General features: G+C 42.6%; 1 protein-coding gene across 2 annotated transcripts in view; it reads left to right on the top strand.

The window, feature by feature from the left end:
- Positions 1–25,830, top strand: part of Dock1 (dedicator of cytokinesis 1) — a 542,363-nt gene that overhangs the window by 473,110 nt on the left and 43,423 nt on the right. For both annotated transcript variants that reach the window (XM_004625582.2, XM_012513454.2), the window contains exons 36-38: positions 5,856–5,896; positions 7,990–8,080; positions 11,546–11,665. In XM_004625582.2, the coding sequence (XP_004625639.1) occupies positions 5,856–5,896; positions 7,990–8,080; positions 11,546–11,665 (252 nt within the window). The remainder of the gene's footprint in view (positions 1–5,855; positions 5,897–7,989; positions 8,081–11,545; positions 11,666–25,830) is intronic.

The raw sequence follows: 25,830 nt of genomic DNA, 5'->3' as shown, positions 1-25,830 counted from the left end.
TCTTCTTCTTCTTCTTCTTCTTCTTCTTCTTCTTCTTCTTCTTCTTCTTCTTCTTCTTCTTCTTCTTCTTCTTCTTCTTCTTCTTCCTTCTTCTCCTCCTCCTTCTCCTCCTCCTCCTCCTTCTCCTTCTTCTTCTTTTCTCTCTTTCTCCTTCCCATTTGTTTTTTCTTTCCTCTCTCTTAATTTTTGACACTTTAATTTTCTCACTTATTTTTGCTCCCTATATAATTTCTTTTTTCTCTCTTTTGTTTAATCTCTATTTCTTACCAGTTTTTTCTCTTACCTGTTCCCCAATAGGATACTTTTTAACCACTTAAGATTCCAACTTTTTCTTCTTGTATTTCCCATTCACAAACTTTAGTCACATGACAATAAAGCATTGTTAATCTTTTGATAGTTAATTCTGTAACATTACTGTTGAATTCTTTTGTCCCATTGGTGGTGCTAGGCCTGTTGCATTTAGTACATATGTTTACATACCATATTGTGGATTTCTTTTCTACAGTTAAGGGTGGTGCATACTTAGTTCTTACGCTATATTAATATCCAATTTTCTATACTAGCTACAAAGTCTTTAGATTATAAGTGTCCACAAACTTCAACACAAAACAGAAGACAGAAACATGAGAAGACAAGTTGCAAAATTCCGAACTCAGCCAAAGCCAATAAAGAGGGCACTGAGGGGCAAAATAATAAAAGACACACACCCGTATTACTCAAAAGGATAACAGACAACATTAGGACATAGAACAAATAGGTACTCATCGGATCACAGAAAATATAACTAAACAGATAATGAAAGTAACCACGAAAGTGATTCAGGGGCTTCAAGTAACACTAATAAAAAGCTAGGTCAGCTGACCACCATAACGCAAAACTTGAATGACCAACTTAACAATAGAAGTCCATGAGAGGGCTTTATTCAGAAGTACAGGAAATTAAAACTTATACTCGGAGTATGGACAGCAGAAACAACCAATGTGAGAAGAACTGCATTTCGGAACTAGAAGACAAGGATACCTTCAAAGACACCTTCCAGCCAACAAGAGAACCTGAGAAATGGATCCAACAGCTGCTAAATGACACAGAGAAAACTAACCTAAGAGTAGCTGAAATAAGTGAAAATCAGAAGACAAAGCAGATGGCAGAAAAAACCTGTACACAGAAATAATGGTAGATTTCCTAAGTATAGGGAAAGAAAGAAACATATGGATAAATGAAGCATATAGAGTCCTAACTACTACACCCAGAAAAGTACTTCTCTATGCCATATTACTCACAGAGTTTTAGAAGTCCATTAAAGGGATAAAATCTTAAAAGTTTTTAGAATAGACAAAGTTCCATACCAAGTCACCTCCGTGATAATCACCACTGATTTTCCTGCACAAATCTTAAAGGCCAAGAGGGCTTGAAGTGAGGTGTTTCAGGCCATAAAAGGTAAGAGTTGCCAACCCCTATTTATGTGTCCAGAAAAATATTCCTTTAAAATCAGTGGAGAAATCAGGTATTTCCATGATATGGAACACGTTGAGAAATTCATAGGCTCTCCTAGAAAGAGACAGTGAAGCCAACATTGCCAATAAGCCCAAAAGAAAAATACACCTAGTGGGATGAGCAGCTGAGAAAGAGGAAAAAGAAAATAAGCAATAGGACAGTCATGTGATGTGCTCCCAGGTGGTCGGTACCACTCAGTAATGCTTGTTTGTTTTGTTCTGTTTTGTTGGCAGAACCAGGGATTGAACTTAGGCCCTTGTGCTTGCCAAGGAAGCGCTTATTCTACTGAGCCATCTCCCTGGCCCATTAATGTTTCTTGATGTGAATCATCTCAGTTCCCCAAAAGACACAGATTGGCAGGATGCATCACAAAACAAAAGCCAGCAGTGTGCACTATACAATAAACATTTAATTCAAAAGGAAACTCATAGGTTAAAAAATCAAAAGAAGACAAACAATATCCTATGCAAGAGGAACTCATAGAAAGGCAGGAGTAACTGTCCTATGTCCAATACCAGTGCACTCAACTTCATAAAACAAATACTTTAATTGACATGAAAAATCAAGTGAATACCAATATAGTTATAATGCAGGACCTCAATTCTGCACTGTCACAAATGGACAGATCACTCAGACCAAAAAAATTAATAAAATCAACAAGAAAATATCGGAGTTTAACAAATCCTTTAAACCAAGCAGTGTAATACAGATCTACAGGCCATTCTATCCAGCAACAACAGAACACATATTCTTCCAAGCAGCTTATGGGACTTTCTCCAAAATAGACCACACACTAGCCCATAAAGCATGCTTAAGTATAGTAAAAGCAAAAGAATCTAAATTATCCCAGACATATTATCAGACCATAGTGCAATGAAACTAAAATCCAGTGGCAAAAGAAACCACATAAACTATGTAAACACAAGTGAACTAATATCCTTTTGAATAATCAATGTGTCACAGATGAAATTTTAAAAATTAGTTCCTCCAAATGCTAATACCGGTACAATACACAAGCACCTGTGGGATACAGAGAAAGTTATCCTAAGAGGGAAGTTTATAATGTTGAATTCCCACATGAAAAAAAGTCAGAACAAGTTTGAATAAATAATCTAAAGGCACACTTCAGAACAGTTAAAAAGCAGCAAAACATACAGGGAAAGAATTACAATGATCAGACTATAAAGTAATGAAATGGAGACCAAAAAACAATACATCATCAGATCAATGAGTTGAGAAGTTGCTGCTTTAAAGGAATACATAAAATAGACAAATCCTTATGCAGTCTCACAAAAATAAGACTAAAATCCATGTAATTAGAAATGAAAAAAGGCAAAATCACAGTTAAAGACATAATTACCGATGGTGCATGCTTACCTATGTTTACAGCAGCATAATTATAATAACTAAATGTTGGAAGCATCCTATGTGTCCATTGATAAACGAACAGATAAAGAAAATGTGTTTATACACAGTGGAGACCCATTCTGCCACAAGGAAGGGTAAACTTGAGTCATTCGTCAGGAATTAGATGTGCCTTGAGACGGCAGAATGTTAAGCGGCCTCACCACGTGTCTGGTGGAAGTTAGACACGCAGGCTTGAATATCGTGTGGTTTCTCATATATGGGCAGCCCAACATATAAATGAAATACAAAATAGGAGTAGAAAAAAATAAAAAGGCAATTACCTGTAATTGAACATGGTCCACATATCTAAAAGTATGCCTTTATTTAGCATGATTGCCTTTTGTGTTTTTTGTGTTCTTTTGGCTTACTTTGGCTTGTAGTAAAGACTTACAAAATGAATCTGATGCTGCCCAAAAAAGAAAAATAGCTAGTAGAGAATATTTTGAAGATTCCCAGCACAAAGACATGATAAATGTCTAAAGTGATTGATGTGTCCATGATCTAAATCTTACACTTACATATGACATATATAATAGATATTATATATAAATATAATATATAGCCATATTATACCCCATAAATATGTACAATCACTATGTATGTGTATATATATATATATATATATATCTTCCTTAAAAAGTTAAAGATATAAATACCACTGGTGTATGCTTACCTATGTTTATAGCAGCATAATTATAATAACTAAATGGTATATATGTATATGTATAAGTAAGCAAATAGAATAAAAGACATAGAATGTGTCTATCCCTTTTAAGTCCATTGCCAAATTGCCTTTATAACCAAAGCTGTGATTATTTTAAGGACAGTGTTTATTGAATGTGCTAAGTCATTTAGGCTCATTAATGTCCCACCCTTCCCTGCCCTTACAAAAGCAAAAATGAGAATGAAAAAGTCAAGGACACAAGCAGTCACTCGGCCTAACACTCAGTCCCTGTATGTCACCATAAGCATGTCACAGTAGTTCCCACCTGACAGAATATACAGTTGTGATTGTCTGAATAGCACTTCCTGTTGCCTCCTAATCAGGAAGTCGTTACTGATCCACAGCCTCGTGGCTTCTCCCTAATTTGTCCTCTCCAACCATCCACATACCTAAACTCAGACTGGTAGAGCCATCGTTATTTGCTGTGGTCAGTTTCTTCACCCACAACCTCTTTACAAAAAGGCTAATCCATTCAGGTTGAGGACCAGGATTTTAAAGCTCTTAGAATCTGTTTGAGTCAAAAAGGAGTCAAAAATCAAAATATAATGCAAATGTCTAAGCTCTGAAAAATCAGTGTTGTGAAATGGGTTAGAGTTGAAGCCCAGTCCCTGTGGGATTGCTCTGGGAGCCAGTTCTCAAGCTGCTGGTCTGGGGTACTGATGTGGAAAGAACTGGGGAGATGAGCTGCTGGAGGCCAAGGGAGAGCACCACTGTAGGGCCCAGATAGGGATCAGTGGGGCAGCTTGCAGTTTGACGTAAGAAACATGAAAGTTTTATATAGAAATCAGGATTTGAGATGAGTGTGCTTTGATTCTTAGGAAAGATTTTGGAATCCTTGCAAGAGAGCAGCCCTGAGCACAGTCAGAAAATAGAAGACAATCTGTATCTGTTGGCCTTGTGAAATTGTAAAGGAGAATGATCAAACCTTAGGAAAGGTTTAAAAATATGAGTAAGAAAGGCATGGTGCGATATTGTAGCTTATAAATACTGGCAAGTTGGCGTTGAAAATGAAGGGCTTTTTCTGTGCCTTTGATGTGGTTCTCTTTGTTACGTTGCTCTGAGTTTTCAGTTGAAAATATCCTCATTACTCAGCTGCGTCATAGAAACTAGAGCACGTTAAAATGTCAGAGCATAGTTTGAAAATCTCGATATGTTTCTCTAAACGTATCCCTTCTTACTTTCTATACTTAGCATTTCTTTGCAGAGAGATCAATCTTGGAAACAAGGCCCTTTTTTGTTAATGAAATTAAAGGGCCAATGGCGTCCTGCTGGGTAACTGTCTACCTTTGTAATATTGATGATATTCTCTACTGCCCTCAGGCATTAGAATGATCACATCATTTTGGCTACTAAATTTCACACTGAAGGTGGCCTATGATGTTGCCATTTGATGAGTCCTCTTAGGTGACTCTTCTACCTTTGTGGTGTCCCATGTATGATTAAAATTTTAAAGTGTTCAGAGACATTCACATGGAGAAATGTAATTTTGACAGAAATGTTTGTGCTTACCCAGAATATATTTTGCAGAAATAGCCCATTGGTTGCAATGTGCTTATTAACCTTCCTAATCAGTGTTTGTATCAAAGGACTTTGTAAAGGTGGTCCCCTGTCTTTTTACTGTGCCTTGGCAGATCTGTCTGCCCAGAACAGGGGACTCTTCTGGGATGATGCGTTTGTTCTGTATGAACAATTCAGTACAGTAAAAATGGCCCTGTGTAGCTATTGAACAGAGTGTAGCTAAGTACTACTGTGAAAGTGAATTCTTAATTTTATATAATGTTAATTAGATTTTCTTTGCCTGTAGATATATGTGACTAGGAGCCATTGTCCTGGACTATGTAAGACTAGGATATCATGGTGCCTGGATCTTGTTGATAAAGCTTCTTTGCTTATTCTCAAATTTTGGATTATTTGTTTATTTAAATAAGATTACAGTTGTTAAGAGATCATATCATTAGCAAGTACTTTGTTGTAACTAAAGGCTACTTCATTTCAAGTGACAGAATAGATTTTAACCAAGTGTCAAAGTATAGGAAAGGTAGTCATTAGAAAAGCAAAAGTATTAAACCATGACATGGCTTAACTTATGTTAACTTATGGTTCTAATTCAAACATTTGGGTCCATTTGTCTATGTTTGACAGAAGTTAAAAAGCATTGGATTTTTAGTATAAAATATAATGCCTTCTGTGAAGCAAGCTTCTTAAAACTGTGTGTGGTTTCATTTTTCAGAATTTCTACAAAGAAATTGAAAGAGAAGAAATGTATATCAGGTACGTATGTATTGTGCTTGTCTGCACACTCTGCATGTTTACAGTAAGTGCCATTTATTAAGTCCATGTTAGGAAATGTCGTATAACCATAGAGGTTTATTTTGTAGAAAACTGATACCTCTGAGATTGAGTTTGGTAGAGATCCCAGTCATTGTCTCATTCCTAGTCTAGCTGGTTTATGCCAGTGAGGTATTAGTGGATCACTTGTAACTAACTCACAAGCACAGGTATAAATCATTAATTCATAGGACCATTGTACCTCTTGGCCAACTCAAGTGGCCTTTTTGATAAAATATAACACCACAACATTTAGTGTTTCACAGTAAATCATGTGATCAAATGAGAAGTCTACTTATGAGCAATGAGAAGTAGACAAATGTCTTACTTTCTTCCCACGGAGACACAAAACTCAGTGTCTACAATTGAAAGGTGAATTTGTTTTAGCTCACCATTTGCAGAGGTTTCAGTCCATTATCACCTGGTTCCAAGGCAGGGTGGGATTGTACTGGAAGAACAGTTCATGGCATGGCAGGCAGGAAGCAATGAGACCTCCTTTTTTCCCTTTTGATTCCATCCAGGCTCCAAGCCTATTGGTTGGTGCCACCCCCACCCATGCTTGTCAATAAGTCCATCATCCTCACCCAGAAATATGCTAAATCAATGAGTGAATTAATCCAGTGTTACACATGTGCTCCAGTAACACACACCCCTCGTACAGTCACTTCTTGAAAGTCTTACTAGCATAGGAAGCTTTGAGGGACCTTTAGCTACAAACCGATATAATGTCATATTTTTTTCAATCTGCTTACTTAGCACACCATCTCCCCATGGATTCTATGTCTTTCTCCCATAAAAGAAGAAAATGTGCTTTGCTTTGCCTGCTAGATTTTGCCTTCCTCATTTATCTTTGTATTTAGAATAATATTATTATTTAGAATAATAATACAAATAATTTGTCTTTGTATTTAGCATTGGGAGTATAGCTCCAAGGTAGAGCACTCACCCAGCATGCATTAGGGACTGAATTCAGTCTGCAGTAGCTCCAGAACAGAAACAGTGCTTGTGCAGATACTCTATGATTAAGCCTTTCTTTTTCTTGGTCACTTCTATGTGGTCCATTGTCAAATAATTAGCAAGATTGCCACTTTGAAAAAAAAGATAAACCTGTAATATATATGACTTGAAGGGCCGGTGAGATAGCTCAGTGGACTAAGCACCTGCTTCAGAAAGTACAGGGATGGGTTTAATCCCCTGTGCCGCATGCCACACCAGCTCTGCCCCCTGACGTGCTGGGCTGGACATGGAGACCAGGTATGGTGAGCATTCCTCTAATCCCAGCACTAGCGAGGCTGAAAACAGGAGGATCACTACAAATCTGCTGTGTAGTGAGACCCTATACCAAATACATTTTAAAAAAATATATAACTTTAGTGTTTAATGATGGTCTTATTATATTTCGTGTGATTATGCATTTATTTATTTATTTTCCTTTCCCTTTAAAACAATACTATTTGAATATGATGTAAACTTAGGAAAATAGTTTCTTTCATCCCAAATATAGTTTGCTTCATATTAAAATAGAAACTTTTATTTCTTCCTGAAAGAGAAGTTCTTTTGATCATACTCACTGTGGTTTTTGGAGCTTTTTTCAATGTGGATTTGGACTTCTGTGAATTTTTGTGCAGTTAGATTCAATAGAAATGTAGGAAACTACTATCAAGATTGTGTAATCTCATTTGAGATGTTTGAAGAAAAATCTGGGAAAGATGAAAAGGAATAAAACACCTTGAAGTAAAATTCTACCTTTGTGTATCACCTTGATTTTCATCCTGAAAGTAGAAGGCTGAAAATTAAATATATTTGTTATATGTATACCAATAAATATGTAACATACACACAAGTCTATATTTATTCTTGTTGGTTCTTTTCGTGCTTTCCACACTGAAAGTTTTCAAGGCATTATGAATTATGAACACTGTAAAAAGAAAGTATAGCTGTGAGTTACTGTTGAATATCAAATACAGTTTCCGCAATCCTTAGCACAAATTATTTTGTCACATTTTTCAGAACGTACCTCTATTTCATCATTTCAGGTATCTATACAAGCTCTGTGACCTGCACAAAGAGTGTGATAACTACACTGAGGCAGCTTACACTTTGCTTCTCCATGCAAAGCTTCTTAAGGTAATAAAAGTCATCGTGCCCTTTTATGGTTGTTATAAATTCTAAGATTACTCAAAATTTTACTTTTCTATGATAAATTCTGGCAAACCCATAACATAAGACTTTATGGGTTTTGATTAAAAGCTGTGACATAAACAAAAATGTTCACAAAGTACACTGACTGTAGATCGGTCCTGCCACATGCAGCTCTAAGAAGAGAGCAGGTATTTCACACACCCAACGCTGGCCATGAAGCAGCAACTAGTTAGACAGTCTGCAGTTTCTTAGTCATGCCAACAAGATTCGGTCGTGGTGAAGAACGGCACTGATAAGAAAGAATGTCCCTGGTAGAGTGGCTAAGAAAGAGGATGAGACCTCCTCCTAGTTACCCTCACAGTGAGTGCAGGGACCAGATTGTGCCATATCTGTTGAGCAGTTCATGCGGAGACTGCCTTTTAGTGTTCTCTGCCTGAGTCTCTAGAGAGAGTTGCTCATAAATATAGGCCTGGGATGACAACTGTTAACTCTCAGAGGTTCTTTTCCTACACAGCTTTAGACATCTGGATTTTGTTTGTTTGTTTGTTTGTTTGTTTGCAGTGACATTTGCATGTTCTTTCCCTATGTCTAATTCCAGCGCAGTTAATAATACAGAATGAATACTTCATAAGTAATAGAGTGCTGGGTAGATGGATCTATGGGTGGCTAGATGAGGGAGTTGGAGGGGAAGAATAGGTGGCTGGTTGGTAGATTGGGAAATTGTTACACAACCTTTGGTCTTATATTTTAGAATTTTAGCAAGCCATTAGAGTGTCTTCTTCATGCTAGCCTTGAAGAGGAAAATAGAAAATTCTGAACAGGCTTGAACAAGTATAGTTATGAGACTTAGACTTTAGTTGACTGACCTTACACAGAGACCGCTTACTCAAGAAATCTTGTTTCCAAATATAGGCCAGCATCCTAAACCCTGAAAGTGGAATGGCAACTTACATTAATACTGGCATTGAGAAATGTGTATGGGGTGACGGGAGTTGAGGAGGGCGATGTTAGGGGGAACAGTTCCAGTGAGATGCCTTCAGCCTTTGTCTAGGTCCTGAAATCCACCATTGCCTCACAAATACATGGAGGCTGCTCAGCAGCACTGGAGTGTGGAGGTTTGCCTTTGCCTGGAAACCAAAGGGCCCAGGACCAATAAAGATCGGGCTCACTCTGAGACTCCATCAATAGGCCTCAGAGACCAGCTGCCGCAGGGCCTCGCTGGTCTCTTACCTGCAGTTCTCCCAAGGCTCATCCTTTGTGCAGAGATTTCAGGGGCTGTAGCTGGCAGCAGCCATCCCACTGTGAACATGTTGGAAACTCGAATTTCAGTACCAAGGTATTTTTGCAAATGTGAAGGCCTCTCTTTTATACCACAGAAATTAAAATCAGACTGCTTCCTCTCTCTCCCAAAACATAAACTTTTATATCTGTGTGTGAATATAAAACATGCATGCATAAACATGTCATTTATTTAATCATTGGATTTATTGAGTACAGATGAGTCTGTCACAGATTGTGGGGTGACACATTTCACAGCCCAAATCAATAGGCTCAATTGCATTATCTTTTCTACTGGGTTCCAAATTTTCCAGCTAAATGGTAAATGCTACCTAATCTGTCCGTGTATTCTTTATGCCTTTATATTTTGCAACTTTTCTTATTTTTGAATTGCTATAAATGTGATTTCATTCTGGTTAATCAACTCAATATATAAAATGATTTGTATTGTTAAGAAAATGCTCCTGTATGACAAATATCTTCCTATTTGTTAATGAAAATTCTCAAACTATTTTTTTTTGTTGCTGGAATATATTTTTTGTCAGAAATAAGAGCAATAAAAACATTAGCTTTTGGTTTGATAATCAAGTGACTTCATCCATATATTACGTGTAAAAACTTTTTTTTAGTTTCTCTGACATAAAATTCTTACTGAGTGATTTTTAAAATCTGAAGATATTTGAACCTGCTTGATCCTTTTTATTTTATTGTTCTTACATTGCAGAATCAACTGAAGTTTTGCTTTTTTCCACCTACTTCCCAATAAAAGTAGCTGTAATCCCAGCTATGATGGCCAAGTGCCAATACTCGCAGGTTTGTCTCCTCCGGTTGAGGTGAGGATTGGTGAAACCCAAGGTTAAGGTGACAGCCTTGTAGCCCATGTGAAGGTTCCTGACTCTTACACAGCAGATCTAGGGATGGGGAGCCCTTCAGGCCCAGGGTATTCCCCTCTCCCTGGACTCCTGGACTCCACCGTAATGTGCTCCCCAGAGGTCCCCTGCCTTTAGACATGTGTGGCACATGTCTCTCCCAGCACTTGCCACTCTCCTTGACGCCTGCTTCCCACCTCCTCACGACAGTCCCTTTGGCCCTTTACCTCGTGCCACAGTTGTTCTGAGCTTCCCTCCCCTTGCCTAGTGCCCTTCTTTTGGTATGCCCCCTCCATGTGTTGCCACAGCTGGTCCCATTCGGATTTGGCCTGGCCAGGACTGAGTCTGGTGAGACATCCTGCTGCCCTCTGCTCAGCTAGGAACTCTCCTATGGCCCTGGCAGCTTGACAGTCGATTGCCTTCTTTTCAGTATCCTCACTGGCCTGTCTGAAAACAGGGTCACATTCTGCCTCCAACGTTTACCACAAAGCAGGCCCCTGGGCTTCCAAAGCAGCCTAGGAGCAAGCAAGCTCTGGTGACTTCCCTACCACCCAGTGTAAAGCCATGGCTCCTGTCCGGAGATGCCTGTGAAGTCCTGCAGGGCAGTCATCCACCATGGTGCTTTCAGATGTAATCACGCTATCTCTGGGTGGCCAGCAATCCCTAGAAGTCAGACTTCTTCTGACTCATCTTTGACCTACATAGTAGGTTCTCACCAAATATTTGCTATTCGTTATTGAGCTATATATTTAATGCCATTGTTTTTGAGTTGATATACAGGAGTTCACATAGTTTGTCCATCAGCTAGTCTTTTTTTTTTTTTTTTTTTTTTTTTTTTTTTTTAATGTATTTGGTACAGGGTCTCACTAGACAGGTTGGACTCATAGTGATCCTCCTGTTTTCAGCCTTCCTAGCACTGAGATTACTGGTGTACACCATCATGCCCACTCTTGGGGGCCAGCTCAGTATGTCTGAGGATGGGGCTGGTGTGGCTTGTAGTATGAAGGATTGAGCCCTAGCACCTGCTCTTGCGTAAGCAGGTGCTTAGTTAGTCTGCTGCGCTGTCTCGCCAGCCCTCATCGTACAATCTTGCCTTTGCTCTGTCCTCACATTTTTGCTTGCCCTCTGCTCACATTTATGCCCTTGGCAGCCTAGTGACAGCACTCAGCTGCATCCCTGGAGTCTGGGCCCACACGTGTGTACCGAGTGTGGAGCTCATGCTGCACTGTAACCCACTTGGGGCACAGGGATGCCAGTGCATGTGCTCCAGCCTCAGCGCTGCTTCTGCTTTGCTTTTGTGCAGTGGTCGGAAGATGTGTGTGCAGCCCACCTCACTCAGCGGGACGGGTACCAGGCGACAACGCAGGGACAACTGAAAGAACAGCTCTACCAAGAAATCATCCACTACTTCGACAAAGGCAAGGTAAAAGAAAAAGTGAACTTTTTTTTTTTTTTAGTTTTTCTTTTTATTGTACCTCCCTACAGCAATGTAAACACATTTTTTTAACACATGATGTTTGCAGAACTAGACATTTGCCATAAATTGTGTACAGAAATGTTTTATGCATGTTCCTCCAGCTTGTACTTAAAAGTAAAAATCATTTTTAAAAAAATCAATAGTCCCTTTTTAGATGCTCTGCAGTGAAAAAGCACAGGTGTTCTTATAGTTCTTACTAGGAGGATCGGAGCCTAGGACTGGTTGAGTTGTGTCTCCATGCCTTAGAAGCAAGTGTGTTCCTTTGATCCTGTATGTTTCTCTATTGTTACCAAAAATTTTATCCCACAGTAGGTCAGGTATTGCTTCACCTTGGTGGCTTTTAGACTAATTAAGTTAGGCACAGTTGTGTGTTCAGTTGACTTCTCCAAGGAAGTTTGCCGTCATCGTAGTCAGCCGCCTTCTGCCTCATTTCTGTATCTCTTATGATTCAAGGAGGTGGTGTCCTGGTCTGGCTTGTAAAATCACAAGTTCATTCTGTGGTCTTGTCTGCATGGATTCTTCCTTCCTCTTGGGAACTGCTTTTTTGCACTTTGAGAAAAATGACCAGTGGACTGAAGGCGCCTCTGTTAGTTCCCCAGGGCTGCTACCACAAAACACCACCCCAGTGGTGGCTTTCAAGAGCAGACGTGGATTTTCTCACAGCGCTGGGAGCTGGGAGCCAGGATCAAGGTGCGAGCTAGGCTGTGCTCCTCTGCCAGTTCTAGGGGAGCACGCGGACTTGGGCCTTGGGCTTGTGGGTAGTGGTGCTGGGAGTCCTTGGCATTTATTGCCTGATACACACATTGTCCCAGTCCCTGCCCCTGTTGTCGTGTGGCATTTCCCAGCGTGTCTCTGTCCACAGTCCCCTCTTCCTATAAGGACACCAGTCTGTGGATGAGGGCCCATCCTACTCTAGGATGACCTCATCTTTACTTGGCTCCATCCAAAAACCCTGATTTCACAGCAAGAAGCACTTAGGCCAGCGCAGGGAACATTTTTCTACCCACAACAGCACTAGTGCCAAGAAAGATGACAGCTGCCCCTTTTCATGGTTGTTCACATAAGCCAGTCCCTTGTGGAAACAACCACTGTTAGCAGGGGCTCTTGTAGGCAGGAGCTCAGGATTCTGATTAGAATATCTTTTTTGTTCCCTACTGTCCTTAACACAGGAAAAAAAATCCAAAAACTTCACAATAGCTGGTGGCCTAGATAAAGGCCATTTAGAAAAAGGTCCAGACATGTGCGGATTGCACCCAGTCCAGAATATATTTCTTCATGGAAATAAGAAGCTTTCACAATTATGGCCAGTTGCTAAAATTTTATTGGCTTAGCCTAGGGAATCCTGTTTCTCAGCAAACTACTAGAGAAGTGGAGCAGACTCAGCCATTCCTTCCACAGTGGCTCTGAGGCACAGTAGTGTTCCAGACAAGGCTTGTCAGGAGCTGCAAAACAAGGCAGAGGTGGATACCTGCCGAGACCCAGGAAGCTCGAGACCAGAGGCTGTTGGGGCTACAGGACGTGGGCCTTTGCAGGTGACCTTGTTGGGTTCTCCATGGGCAACACAGCCTGTGACGAGCTTGGTCCTGCCCCTTCTCGGACTTTGTTTCAGCCCCGTTTCCGTCCTTGCACTGGAGTATTCCAGCCACTCCAGAATGCAGCATCCTGGCTGCCTGGCAGGGGTCTGCTGCTCGCTGTTTCCCTGCTCAGCTGAAGTGTCAGTCCTCTCCAAGACAGCCTCTGGATGACAGATGTGCACCACCAGGCCTCTGAAGTGTCAGTCCTCTCCAAGAGAGCCTCTGCCTTCCTTCCTACACTTAGCACAATGTACAAGAGGTGTGGATGTGTGTTTTGTTATTCTTCTCGTGGTGTTGATGACTAACCCAGGACCTTCATACAGAGCTAGATCCGTAGTCCTTCATTCATTTCTTATTTTGAGACAGGGTGTTGCTAAGGTGCTAACTCATTATTTGTCTCAAACTGGAAGTCCTCCTTCCTCGCCTTGAATTCTGGGACTTAAAGGTGTGTGTCAGTACAACCAGTCTCATCTGTGTCTCTTTAATGACTCCCCCAGTATTCCTAGTGCCCTGTGGCGCTTGGCACAGAGCACATGCACAGGGAGCAAGTACACACATGTTCGGCGTCCAAGAACGTCTCCTCAGGGATGACAAGTGCTCATTCCTGGCAGCCAGTTGGTCTTCAGTAAACAACAAATTGAAGACCATCAAAAAAATTCCATGAACGAGGCCTGGTGGTGCACATCTGTCATCCAAGCACTCTGGGAGGCTGAGGCAGGAAAGCAAGTTTGAGCCCACACTAGGCAACTTAGTGACTTAAGGATAGTCTATCTTAGAGTTAAAAAAAAAAAGAAGAACTTGAAAAAAAGGCTAGGGCTATAGCTTAGTGCAAAGACCGTGTGTTAAACCTCTAGTGCCATAAAATAAAATAATAAAATTATGATGAAGAGGAGGCAAAAAAAAAAAAAAAAAAACACTTGTTCAGTTTAGAGCATTCATTTCCACCCGGGATTTAAAGAGAAAATATGGTCGTCATGAGTGGGGAACAGGTGCCACTGGAGTCTTGTGGGGGAGGCTGGAGATGCAGCTAAGCCCCTCTGGTACACGGGATGCACCGTGCAGAGAAGACCAGCCCAGCATGTCAGTGCTGCTGAAGCTAAAAAGACCTGGCCCAGAAAAACTTATCCCAGTGACAGAAAAGCGTAGGCAGAAAAAACAAGCTAGCTGCAAGACTGTCGTCAGATGTCCTGGGGTCTTGGTGGAGACCGCAGTGGTCATGTCAGCTGACCTGGAGGCACACTGGGTGTGAGAAGATTGCCTTCCCAGCAGCAGGGCTCGTTGTATTGATAAAACAAGAGGAAAACCCATTTCAGAGTATCGGTGACATTTCCACAGAGAGTTAAAAGAAAAAAGTATAAACTGCCTTGATCTGACTAAAACAACAGAGAAGAAAGGAAACTGCTTGGAGCCAGGATGTAGGCACAGGAGAGCAGCTGGTAAGATGGGATTGGAAATACCAGTGGGATGCACTGCAAGGTAGACCATTGGTTGACATCAGCAAGCACTGAACGTTTTGGGCAGACCAGCAGTAGAAATACCTATGATGTCAGCAGGCGGGGCCGGAAGATGCTGGAACACTGACCTCCAAAGCTCCAGGGCTCCAAGCAACACCTGCATTTCTCACTCCTGCCCCCCTTCTCCCCTCTTCCCTCAGAGCCCAAGTGAGCAGACGTTCTGCCGCTTGGATACAGCTAGGAAGTGACACTAAGAAGTGATTGGACCTTTTATCTCTCTGCTCAGAGGTGACACTTGTGTTTCTCTTTGTGTCATCTGCTGAAGCATCTCACAAGGCCACACCAAACTTCAAGTGCTGGGGAAGTTTCCAGAAGGATGGGTGGGTGGAACACCATCTTCGTGTACCACACCCCTTAATTAGAAGCGTGAGGCAGGATTTCCAACGGTGAGCATCGTGAACACTCAGGGCACGTGGAAAAGTTAATCTAGAAATTACTTAAGTATTCATATATCGTAAGAAAGATAATATTCATACCAGCCGCCAAATAATGCAGCTTTGCACAACGGGAGATGTGAAAATAGCGATTTCTCAAGAATCTTGATGTTGGGCCTTCCCAACATCTTCCATTCAAGCAGGCTTGGTAGGCAAGACGTGGAAGTGCCCAAGAGAATGCGATGCTGCTGCTGGTCCAGGTGGGATGTGGGACATAGGATTCACTGTACAAGATCAGCACTTGACACTTGGTGTAGACTTAGAATCACTTTAGCATAGGAAATAAAGTCAAGGCACGGGTATCCCTGGTGGGGTTGGTTGTACGTGGTAACTTGAGAAATGCCTCTCTGGAAAGCAGTAGAGTAAGAGAAATAGCTAAGGCTATTGCTGATGATTAAGAAGCAGGATATTGGGTAGTTCCCGGCACGCCTATTAACGTGCCCCATTCCTAGATTACTGTTATCTGCAAGATACTTCAAGATGATTCAGAGGTGGCAGTGAGTAGACGGTGATACGTCTAATGGAAACTTGCAGGCCCTGAAGCAGGTGGGTGCCGAAGGAACCAGCTTGCAAGCAAAGGGAAGGCCACAGGCTCTGTGCTGTCCAGGACTGGGTCACAGGCCACATGCAGCCATCGGGCAACAGTGTAACCAGCCCTGCCACTAGCTTCATCTTGAACTTCTGGCCTCAAGGTCCACAAGAAAGTAAATTTCTGTTGTTCAAGGCACAGAGTAGCAAGGCAAAACTGGCTACTATAGCCTTTGACTCAAATATCCAATGTCTCATATTTTCACGTTGATTGTATGTTGAAACAGTAATATTTTAGGTATATTAAATATTTCTAAAATTAATTTCACATTTTTAATGCAACAACTGGAACATTTAAAACTATGTATGTGGGGCTGGTGAGATGGCTCAGTGGTCTAAAGCACCTACTTAGAACAAGCTTAGCAAAGCGCAGGGACCGTGGTTCAATCCCCCAGCACCACATGCCAGTCAGCCCCGCCCCCTGGTGGGCTGAACTGGCCACACACACACACACACACACACACACACAAATAAATAAATAAAATTAAAAAAATAAAAATAAAAATATGTATGTGGCCCACATTATGTGACTGGTGGACAGTGCTGTTCTGAGACAACAGCACTATCCAGTTGGAACTTCCTTCTGTATGCAGAGAGAAAGCTTCTTTGGGGTCCCTTGGGGCTGTCACGATTGGCCAGAATTCTGTGTATGCCTGTAGGTATACATTTCTTACACTGAATGCTTACTTTAAAAGCTGAAGTATATCCAAAAGACTTTGAAAATTAATACAGAAGCCAAGAATGAGTTGAATTCAAATCAGAAGGACAAGGAAAAGAGTAAGTGAACGCCAAACTGTTTTTTTCCTTATGACCCAATGGCATTTCATTTCTTTGAAATAACTGTCAGATGTCTGATAGTTGTGAGCATTGAGGAATTTAGAACGAGGAGGAAGCTGCGGGCTCCTTCTGGTCCTGCAGCAAATATGGACAAGGCGAAAGGAAAAGAGGGAAGGAGAGGGTAGAAACTGAAGCCACTGTGAAGGTGAAGTGTGAGAACAAGGACAGCAACATCTCTCTGGTGAAGCAAGATGAGGTTCTCCGGTACTTAGCAATTTTTATTTTCAAAATTTAGAATTACACCTTTCAGTGATGTATTTGTTTTTTGACCAGAGCCTATTATAATCTCGTTTTTCATTTCTGGGCTTGAAAGAATGAGTCCCTTTCAGGTGATTTGTAGATCTGCGTATTTTAATGTTGTTTCCTTGTTGGAGTTCTTCCTATTCCCATAACCTAGCTTGGTCCTCCCTGAGCACCAGCTGCCACTAGTCCACCTCCTTCCAGTCTTGCTTTGTGCCTGGGGACCCTTTCCCTCATTCCCTCCTTTACCTGTGTCTACAGCCCCGGAGGCCCCCAAGCCCTCTGGGAATCTTGTTCAAATGCAGACCTATATGAGGTCTGGCAGGTCTGGTGAGGGAGGTTGCACATCCCTAAGCCACCAGCCACCTGACCTGGAACAACATTGACTCATGGGCCTTGCTGACTTGAGCTACTTAACAGCGAAGATGAACTCTGTCCTCACTTCTGTAGGCCCCTAGGAGTGAGTCCAAAGCCTCACAGAGACTGAGTATTCAGTCTATTTTTTAAAAAAATTTTAAGAGCAGTTTCTGGTTGAAGGCAAGATTGAACAAGAAGTACACTGTCCTCCTGCCCTGCAGAGAGCCTCCCCCACTGTCAACACATCTTCCCCCTGCAACCCCCCTGTGCCAGCCCCTGCTGGGAAATGCTTGAGCAGACACTGCACAGCTGGACAGGCGGCCAGCATTCGGGCCTGCCTTTCTTGCTTGTGTGCAGGGCCGGGGATGATGTACTTAATATAGGCCTAGGTCTAGGTATAGATATTGGTATAGGTGTTGGTATAGGTATAGGTTAGGTCTAGGTATAGGTTTAGCTATAGTATAGATATAGGTATAGTATAGGTTTAGGTATAGATATTGGTATAGGTATAGGTGTTGGTATAGGTATAGGTTAGGTCTAGGTATACTATAGATCTAGGTATAGGTATAGTATAGATATAGGTATAGTATAGGTCTAGGTATAGATATAGTATAGGTCTAGGTATAGATATAGTATAGGTCTAGGTATAGTATAGGTCTAGGTCTAGGTATAGTATAGATATAGGTATAGGTCTAGGTATAGTACACGTCTTACCTCTGACCTGGGTCCTGAACCTCTCTGTCCTGCCCACTCCTCAGTGCCTTGCCAGGTACAGACCCCCCACATCACTCCTGCCACACCTGCGTCTTCTAAGTATGTGTTGTAGGACTGATCCCTTCCTGAGTCTGACATTCACTTTATTTTAGCACCACTTTCATTGCAAAGGTTGCAGATCAGACAAAGACAAATTCTCACAAGAAAAGCGTTGGCCTTTTCTGCCTACAATCCAGTGTGTCTGCTAAGAATAACAGTCTGCAGTTGAAATGATTCCCGCAGTTTATAGAGTGGGTGAACGAGCAGACAGGCCTGTAGGAAGGGCTCCGACATCAGCAGGATTTACGGGCTTAACTGATGGCCCAAGTTCCGCTCAACTCACATTGGAGCGTGTGACCTGAGGACCTCGGGCGTTTACATCACAAACACTTCCTTGGTCTGATTTAACACATAGTAAATTTTGAAGAACCAAATGGCCAGTCTGGTTTATTACAATGTATTAGGTTAGAGGACTTAATACCTGTTGAACTCGAAAACTGAGGAGCCTGGAGTGTACAAGATTATAAAGCAGAAGCTAAACATTACCTCAACCTGACACAATACAGTTCAGCTACAAGTCCATTTATATAGCTTGTCACCTTGTGACTGGTTTCCTCATGTAATTCCACACTTACTGTGCGGAAATGATGTACATCGTCTAGTTAATTCACTGTTTGACATTTATTCAGCTACCTGCTGGAAGCAGGGACTTGCAGAACCCAAGACAAGTGTCACTCCTGATAATATTGGGCAGGCAAGGCCAAGAGAGACGTCCCAGTCCCCAGGCCCCGTGGCTGGTGTTTCCATGCACGTGCAGGGAAGCACAGAGACAAAGACATGGGGGTTATATTAAAGTTTCTCTACCTTTATGCCCTGAAACCAGCAGAGCTGAATGTGTTTTCTGCTTCTCTATATTGGACACTCTCAGTGTTGAATTACGTTCTGTTATCTTTCTGTATTTCTTCTACACAAAGTCATCCTTCTATTCTGCTTTTCCACTGTTGTACAAAGTTGTGAAAGTCATTCGGTCTAGCTCTTGGCCCTTTAATCTTTTTCTTTCACTCCATAAAATGTCATTTCCATCTGTTCCTGCTTTCATTCTTTAGCATGACTTCCTTCCTGGGCTAATAATTACTCCTTGCTCCTTTTCTGTTCCGTTTTTACCACCCGCTTAAGCATCTCCCCAAAAGCCTTGTGTTCAATCAGGCTGACAAGCATTCTTTTTGAAGGTGTTCTGAATTGTCTGTCTTATTGTGTTTGGATGAGGCCTAGTAATTTTCAACGAAGCCCTTAATCCGAGTACTTTACTGAAAATTAGCAGGCTTCTCTATGGAAGAGGAGAGTCAAAAATAGCAGCCACGATAAGAAAAATGCAGTCAGGGTGCGGCAGCCAGCCCCAGCCAGCACGGAGCCACCTCTGAAGCCAGGAGGCGGCCTGGCAGCGCTCGCTGACCAAGGCGCTGCACACACTCAGCCCAGTGAGGTACCGAGCGCCGTGCGCAACTGTTTTCAGTCGGAGTTCTGTTTTGTTTTCCCTTAAAATAACCTCCCTTTGACAAAGTTCACACTTTGCTTTGCACCAAAATTGAAAAAATGATGCGTCTTGCATCATCCTGGCAACTAAAAATAGGGATTTGGTAACGAGTTTCCATTTTTGGTGAAATGGCTGGATTTCTTTTCTAAGCATTTGGGGGTGAGGTTTTCTCATCCTGTGAGTTTTCCTTTAAAAATACAGGTGTTATGAAGAGAACTCACAGGCATAAAGGCACCCGCTTAGGAGTTAATGCTCAGCTTTTCTAAACTTTTTGAAAATCTCCATGTTAGCCAGAATTTGACCTGAATATTCAGAGATCATACGCTTATTATATTTGCCTATTAGAAAAGAATCATTTTATTAGTGCATACTAATAATCCAGAGAAGTGAGTTCTGATTAGTATATTGCTGCATCTGTTTAACATATTTTGATTCTTTTTTCCCAAGCCTTCTTCTTATTCCCTGCCCTTTTGACTCTGTTCCTCTATAAAGCAAAATCTTTTTTTTTTTTTTAATCAAAGTGGGAGGCAATCAATCTTCAAGTTGGAAACAGTGCTCTTCTGTCTCCTGCAGGAATGCTGGTGAGGTTTTGCATTAGGAAATATACTATATACCAGGTACAGCCTTCAATCCGAACTGCAGGGATGGAGCCAGGAGCAGTCTCAAGGGAGGCAGTTGTGTCTAATGTCAGGTCTCTCATGTAAGCAGGTAAATAATACTTGGGCTGTCTGTGAGTGGACAGAAGGTGCACCTTCTAATATGTACAGGTGTGGTCAGTTTTTCTGGAGAACTGGAGAGGATTTTAAAGAACTGCTGGCATTTAAACTGTTTCTTAAAGAATGAAATTCCATTTCCCAGGTGATTATGGGGAAAAAAATAAATTCCGAAGCTTAAGAAAAGCAAAATAAAAGGGCCAGCCAAATAGCTTAGTAGACTAAAGTGCCTGCTTAAACAGGCACAAGGACCAGGTTCAATGCCCTGGTGTGCCATGCCAGCCCTGCCACCAGGGCGTGCAGAGACAGCAGATGAAACTGGGCATGGTGGTGTGCGCCTGTAATCCCAGCGCTTGGGAGGCTGAAAACAGGAGAATCACTATGAGTCCAGTTTGTGTAGTAAGACCCTGTAGACCCTGTACTAAAATACATTAAAAATAAAAAAAATTGAAAAAGTAAGAACAAGGGCTTTAAGAGACATCCCACTTTTACCCAGACACAACAATGTCCTGGGAGGTACAGATGTGGAGGACTCAGTCTGATTGGGCTGCTAGGACTAAATAACATGCAATAAATAGTTCATAAACAGAAATTCATTGTTCATAGTTCTGGAAGCTAGAAGTCCCAGATCAAGGTCTCACTAGATTTAGTGTCTGGTAAAGGCTCACTTTCTGGTCCACAGTTGGCACCTTCTGTGCCGCCTCCCATGATGAAAGAGGGAAGAGGTTTTTCCTTCAGGTCTCTTTGATCAGAGGCCCAATCTCGTTTGTGAGCCCCCCGCCCTTGATAGCCTCATCACCAACTGGACATAAGAGATTAAACCTATGAATTGAGAGTGCCACAGACCTCAACAAGGCCTTTGGAGCCGGTCTATCAAGTGACCTTGTAGATCTCTAGGACATTAAGATGTCTTCTAATAATGATTTGACTTACAAGCTATCAGTGGAGGTTTTGTTAAAAAAAGAGCATGATTGCTTCATTTTCCACTTTTCACTACGTAATTGTGGTCACACAGTATCAGAAGATGTAGAGGAGAAAGGGAGGGAGTAGCCCAGAGACTTGTCAAGTGGCTAGAACCAGTGACTAGGCCTGAAGGCAGCGATCCCACAAAGCTGGTGGCAAAGGGAAAGGGCAGTTCAAGGGAGACTTGGATTTAGATTACTACACATTGGCTCTTAAGTAGGGTCCAAGTCCAAAGAAGGACACCGTCAGGGGCCAGGGCCCCACCATGCATGTAGCCTAGCATCCTTGGTGGGAAGAGCATTTAGGAATTAAATGATCGACATGCTGCAATGAACAGACGGGGTATGTTTTATTCATTTGAATACTGAGCAGGGCAGCAGGTGTGTTAGTCTAACAGTTGCCAGGCATCTGAAGGAGAAGATTGTGGAGAGAGAGAAATGAGCGTGGTGTCAATTATAGCAGTGTTGGGGTGCAGTCATGTGTCCTAGGCCAGCTCTTTGCTGTGCGCAGCAGAGACATCTAAGAGAATCTCCGAAATACATTGTAGTATGTTGGTGACTCCTCCCAAAAAATAGATCCTAACTCATGGGACAGAGGAATGTGACAGTATGGAGAAAGGGCTTTCAGGGATGTAATTAAGGATCTTTAAGGGATGAGCTTAACCCCTTGAGTGCAGGTATCCTAAATCCTATGCCAAGTGCCCTTTTGAGACACAGAAGGGAGACTGCAAGACAACACTCAGGTGAAACAAAGGCAGAGATCAGAGGGGTGCTGCCACAAGTGGGGGAACTCCTGGAGCCCCCAGAAGCTGGACAAGGCAAGTAAAAGGCTCTTCCAGAGCCTTCAGAAAGAGTATGCCCTTGCTCACACCTCAGCCTCAGCCTGTGCAGGAGTCTACTTTTGCTTTTGGCCACCTACTCTGTGGCCTTTTGTGTGGAAACTTGAACAAGCTAAGACGCATATCAACACACTCTTGGGACTGAGATTGGACAGGCTGGAGGCAGGAGACCAAAAACCTGGAAAGAACACAGGCAGGCACCTGTGGCCAGTGAGGAAATGGGCATCACCAAGGGCAGAGCGGGGTATGGAGTTGAGCGTAGGGGAGCTGGTGATCCTTCCTGATGGTGGAATGAAAGTACAAGCAACACAAGTCAACAGATTTTTAAGACTAGGAGCAGCCTAAAAGTGACTGACTGTGTGGCCCAGGCTCTGTAGGCCAGCTCTGCCCACTGTACACCCCACAGTACCTTCGCCCCACTGCTCACTTCCATCCCGCATATCCTGTTTCCCTTCTACCTTCGGGTTGGACTCTCAAACACTCATCCAAAACAGGTCATACCCACTCCAGGACTCTGCAGGCCAGAGGTCACATACACATCCCCTCTCCCTCCTGGCATACTGTCAGCATCTGTTCTGTGTGGTTGACACCCACTCACTTGTGACCATGGTATTACTTCTCCCATCTTTAAGAAAAATCTGTGATGCTCTAACTTCTTTCTTCAGCAGCTGCCTATGATCATCAGTAGGCTAGAGGAGCGAGTGATAGCTAAGATCCATTCTCCTTCTAACCTTAGCTCTGAGCAGGAGCCAACCACATCTCCTGCTGCCCAATCAGGCTACCCAGTCTCTTCCCTTGTTGAAATGTATCTGTCTTTTCCTGGGGGGAAAAAAAGTAAAATCTCCATTAAAAGAAATAAACCAAAAGTCCTTCCTCATCCTTCCAAGGAATTAAAAATCTGAGCAAGTAATTTTCTGTTGACTAACAAGAATTGTGGGGAAAAATATCACAAGGCCAAACCTGAGCTAGGCGGGCAGTAGTTTCTGTGTGGCATGGACTTCCTGAGTCTTTCACCACTATGCAGGCATTTGAGTTGGTAAGTCTCTGAGGCATTTCACGGCCTTTTCATAAAGGCTGTCCAACCCTTGTGTTATCAAAGACTCTCCATTCTATAGGATGGGTTACAGACAACTGTGAGATGAAGCTGGCCTCTGTCAGTTGGCCAAAGCCTAGAATGCCGTGGTCTTTCTTATGCCTCACTTGGGACCTGGGAACTGGAATGAGCGGTGGCCCCATTCTCAGCACTCAGTGACCAGAGGTGCCTAAACAGGTCTCTTCGGGTCCTGGGCCACTTGGGCCCTTCTTGTGCTGAGGAGCCTTAACAGGAGCTCTGGATTCTTCCAGACACACATCCTAATTGGCTTACCTTCAGATGGCTGTATGGGACTTTGGGAGATCAGCGGGTGAATGAGCATGACTCTTAGCCCCAACAACTGCCAGGAGAAACAGTTGAATTAGAGAAGCATCGCTGAAGTTCCAGCTCCCCCAAAACACTGTCCCTCGAGAGTCACCTGCAGCTGGTAAGCAGAAGACAGCAGTGTCGCTCACCAGTGTCCTGGTGAGTCAGCCAGCCTCTCTCCGTGCTGAAGGATCGCAGCCGGCTGGCATCTGTTCCTTCATCTGTCCAGATCCAGTAAGAGCAGCGTCATCATTCTGGCAGCCTGCTCACCCGTCAAGTTCACGGTTGTCTGTAAAGTCCATATCTGATGTCGCCTCTGCCACCACTCTGTTGAGAACTCAGGAAGGAATTTCATCAGTAAAGTTCCCTGTTCGTGGAAATGGAAGGTCTTGAGAGCAGGAGGCTCAATGAAGATGGGAGAGATTATCCTCTTGAGGAAATGGGGCCAGTCATCGTCTGCAGAGAAGCCACGGAGGGGTGGCGTACCTTGTGTAGCCGAGAACTAAGGATTTCAGAAATGCCAGAAACCGGATTAAATACTTTAGATCAAGAAATAAAGTTGTTTGCTGATACGGGCTTTTTCTCTGGGGGCTGCGGAAACCTGCTGAGCCCCAGGCTCTTTGAAGAATGGAGCCAAACAGGATACTCTCTCACAAAGGTTAAAATGATTCTTTCACAAAGATAATCTAAATCTAGATCGTATTCGTTTTCTCTCTGGCGCTGAAATATTTTCTGAAGTATTCACACTGAAAATACGAATTACCCACACTCTTTAGAGCCCTGTCCAATTAAAAGTAGATGAAAATCTCCCTGGTGCAAAATCCTTTAACACAGACAGAAGGGAGAGGAAGAATATATATTTATAGAAAATCGGATAGGAGAAGGAGCCACATAACCTCAGGGTGAACAGGATAAGATATTTACTCCAGACTTACATTTCTTTTAAAAACAATTACTTTTGATATGTATCTAAAGTACCTCATCTGTCATTTAGGATAAAGATAGATTAAGTTTTTACTTGGAATGAATTAGAAGCCCTACTGGTTTAGGCACCTAAGAGAATGTGTATTAGCTTGCGGAGAACTAAAGAAAAATCCAGTGAGGGAGACTTACAAGGAAAGGTAATGGCTTTGAAATGGAAATATGCTGAGGGAGGCATGGGTCACTGGAGCTTAAAAGAAACATTAAAAGTGAGCGTTTTCCCTTCCTGGGAACGGGAGCTGGGGCTCATGAAGGATCTACACAAGATCCAGAGAATCAGAAGTAGCTATTCAAAAAAATATGAGGCGACTTGGAACCAAAGGGAAAAGGACAGAGCGTGTTGACCACAGATGGGACATGTCCAGTCCCTAGACTTTGGTCCCATGTCTGAAATCTACTCCAAGCTTTTTTGTTTTCTTTTTTTTTTTTCTTTTGTTTTATTTTTTCAAAGTACAAAATATAACTCTTTTTCAAGAATAATTTTTCTCAACCAAAGGGGTATTTTTTGAAGCATTTAAGTTAAACAACATTCTTCAGTGTATTGGGTGATTTAGTAATCAATACGGTCCTAGCAGGACTCACTCTAACAAGAAAGGGCAAAAAGGACCAGATGTTGGGGGACGGTAAGCCAAGTTGTGCCAGGTGGGGGCCCAGCAGCCTGTATCAGGCATGAGATCCTGAGTTAGAGACAAGCTAGGAACCATTTAAAGCCCACCACAGCAAGAAAAGATAGGGAGCAGCTGGAAGTGCCGGTTCGAGACCCTTATGAGCAAGAACTTTGGTGAATAGCCTCTTTTCAGATGGGTTATTTACCTGCCTGCCCCTAGCCGTGTTGTCTGCAACATGGGCAAGAGAAAGGTACCCACCTGACATGGTGCCTGCAGGCTTCAGCAGGGGAATGCAGGTGGGCAGACATAACTGGGAAGGAGCTAAAAGCCGTAAACTCTCTTAATAGTGGTTGTTACCCTCCTGGAGGTATGGATGCCCCAAGTGTCTTTAACATCTGGGTAAGAAGGAGTCAAAGCTACATATCCATGGCTGCAGCTGTCTTGGGAGGAAGATGAGAAGAGAAGCAGAGATTCATGGTGGAAACACAGTATACGGGGTGGTATGAAGCTTCCCTGGTTTCAGGTCCACAGCCTTCACTTGGTTTACTGAGCCTTGCCAAGCAGTTCTGGGTAGATGTCTGGGGGTTTCTCAGGGGGTCATGCTTGGCCACTGCCCTCCAGGGGCTTCTAGTCTCAAAGCATGGCAGAGATTTTGAAGCCGCAGGTCCCTGTGGAAGTGCAAAAGAGGAAGAGAGCAACTGGTAACCAGGAAGAGTTCTTGTAGGAGGCAGTTCCTCTGAACTTTCCACCATCTTCTCAAGTAATGCACTTTATTTTC

This window comes from Octodon degus, unplaced genomic scaffold (genome assembly GCF_000260255.1).
Source record: "Octodon degus isolate 3935 unplaced genomic scaffold, OctDeg1.0 scaffold00010, whole genome shotgun sequence".
Lineage (NCBI taxonomy): Eukaryota > Metazoa > Chordata > Mammalia > Rodentia > Octodontidae > Octodon > Octodon degus.
Note: the sequence above shows the minus strand (reverse complement) of the source record. Positions and strands in the feature narration are given on the sequence as shown.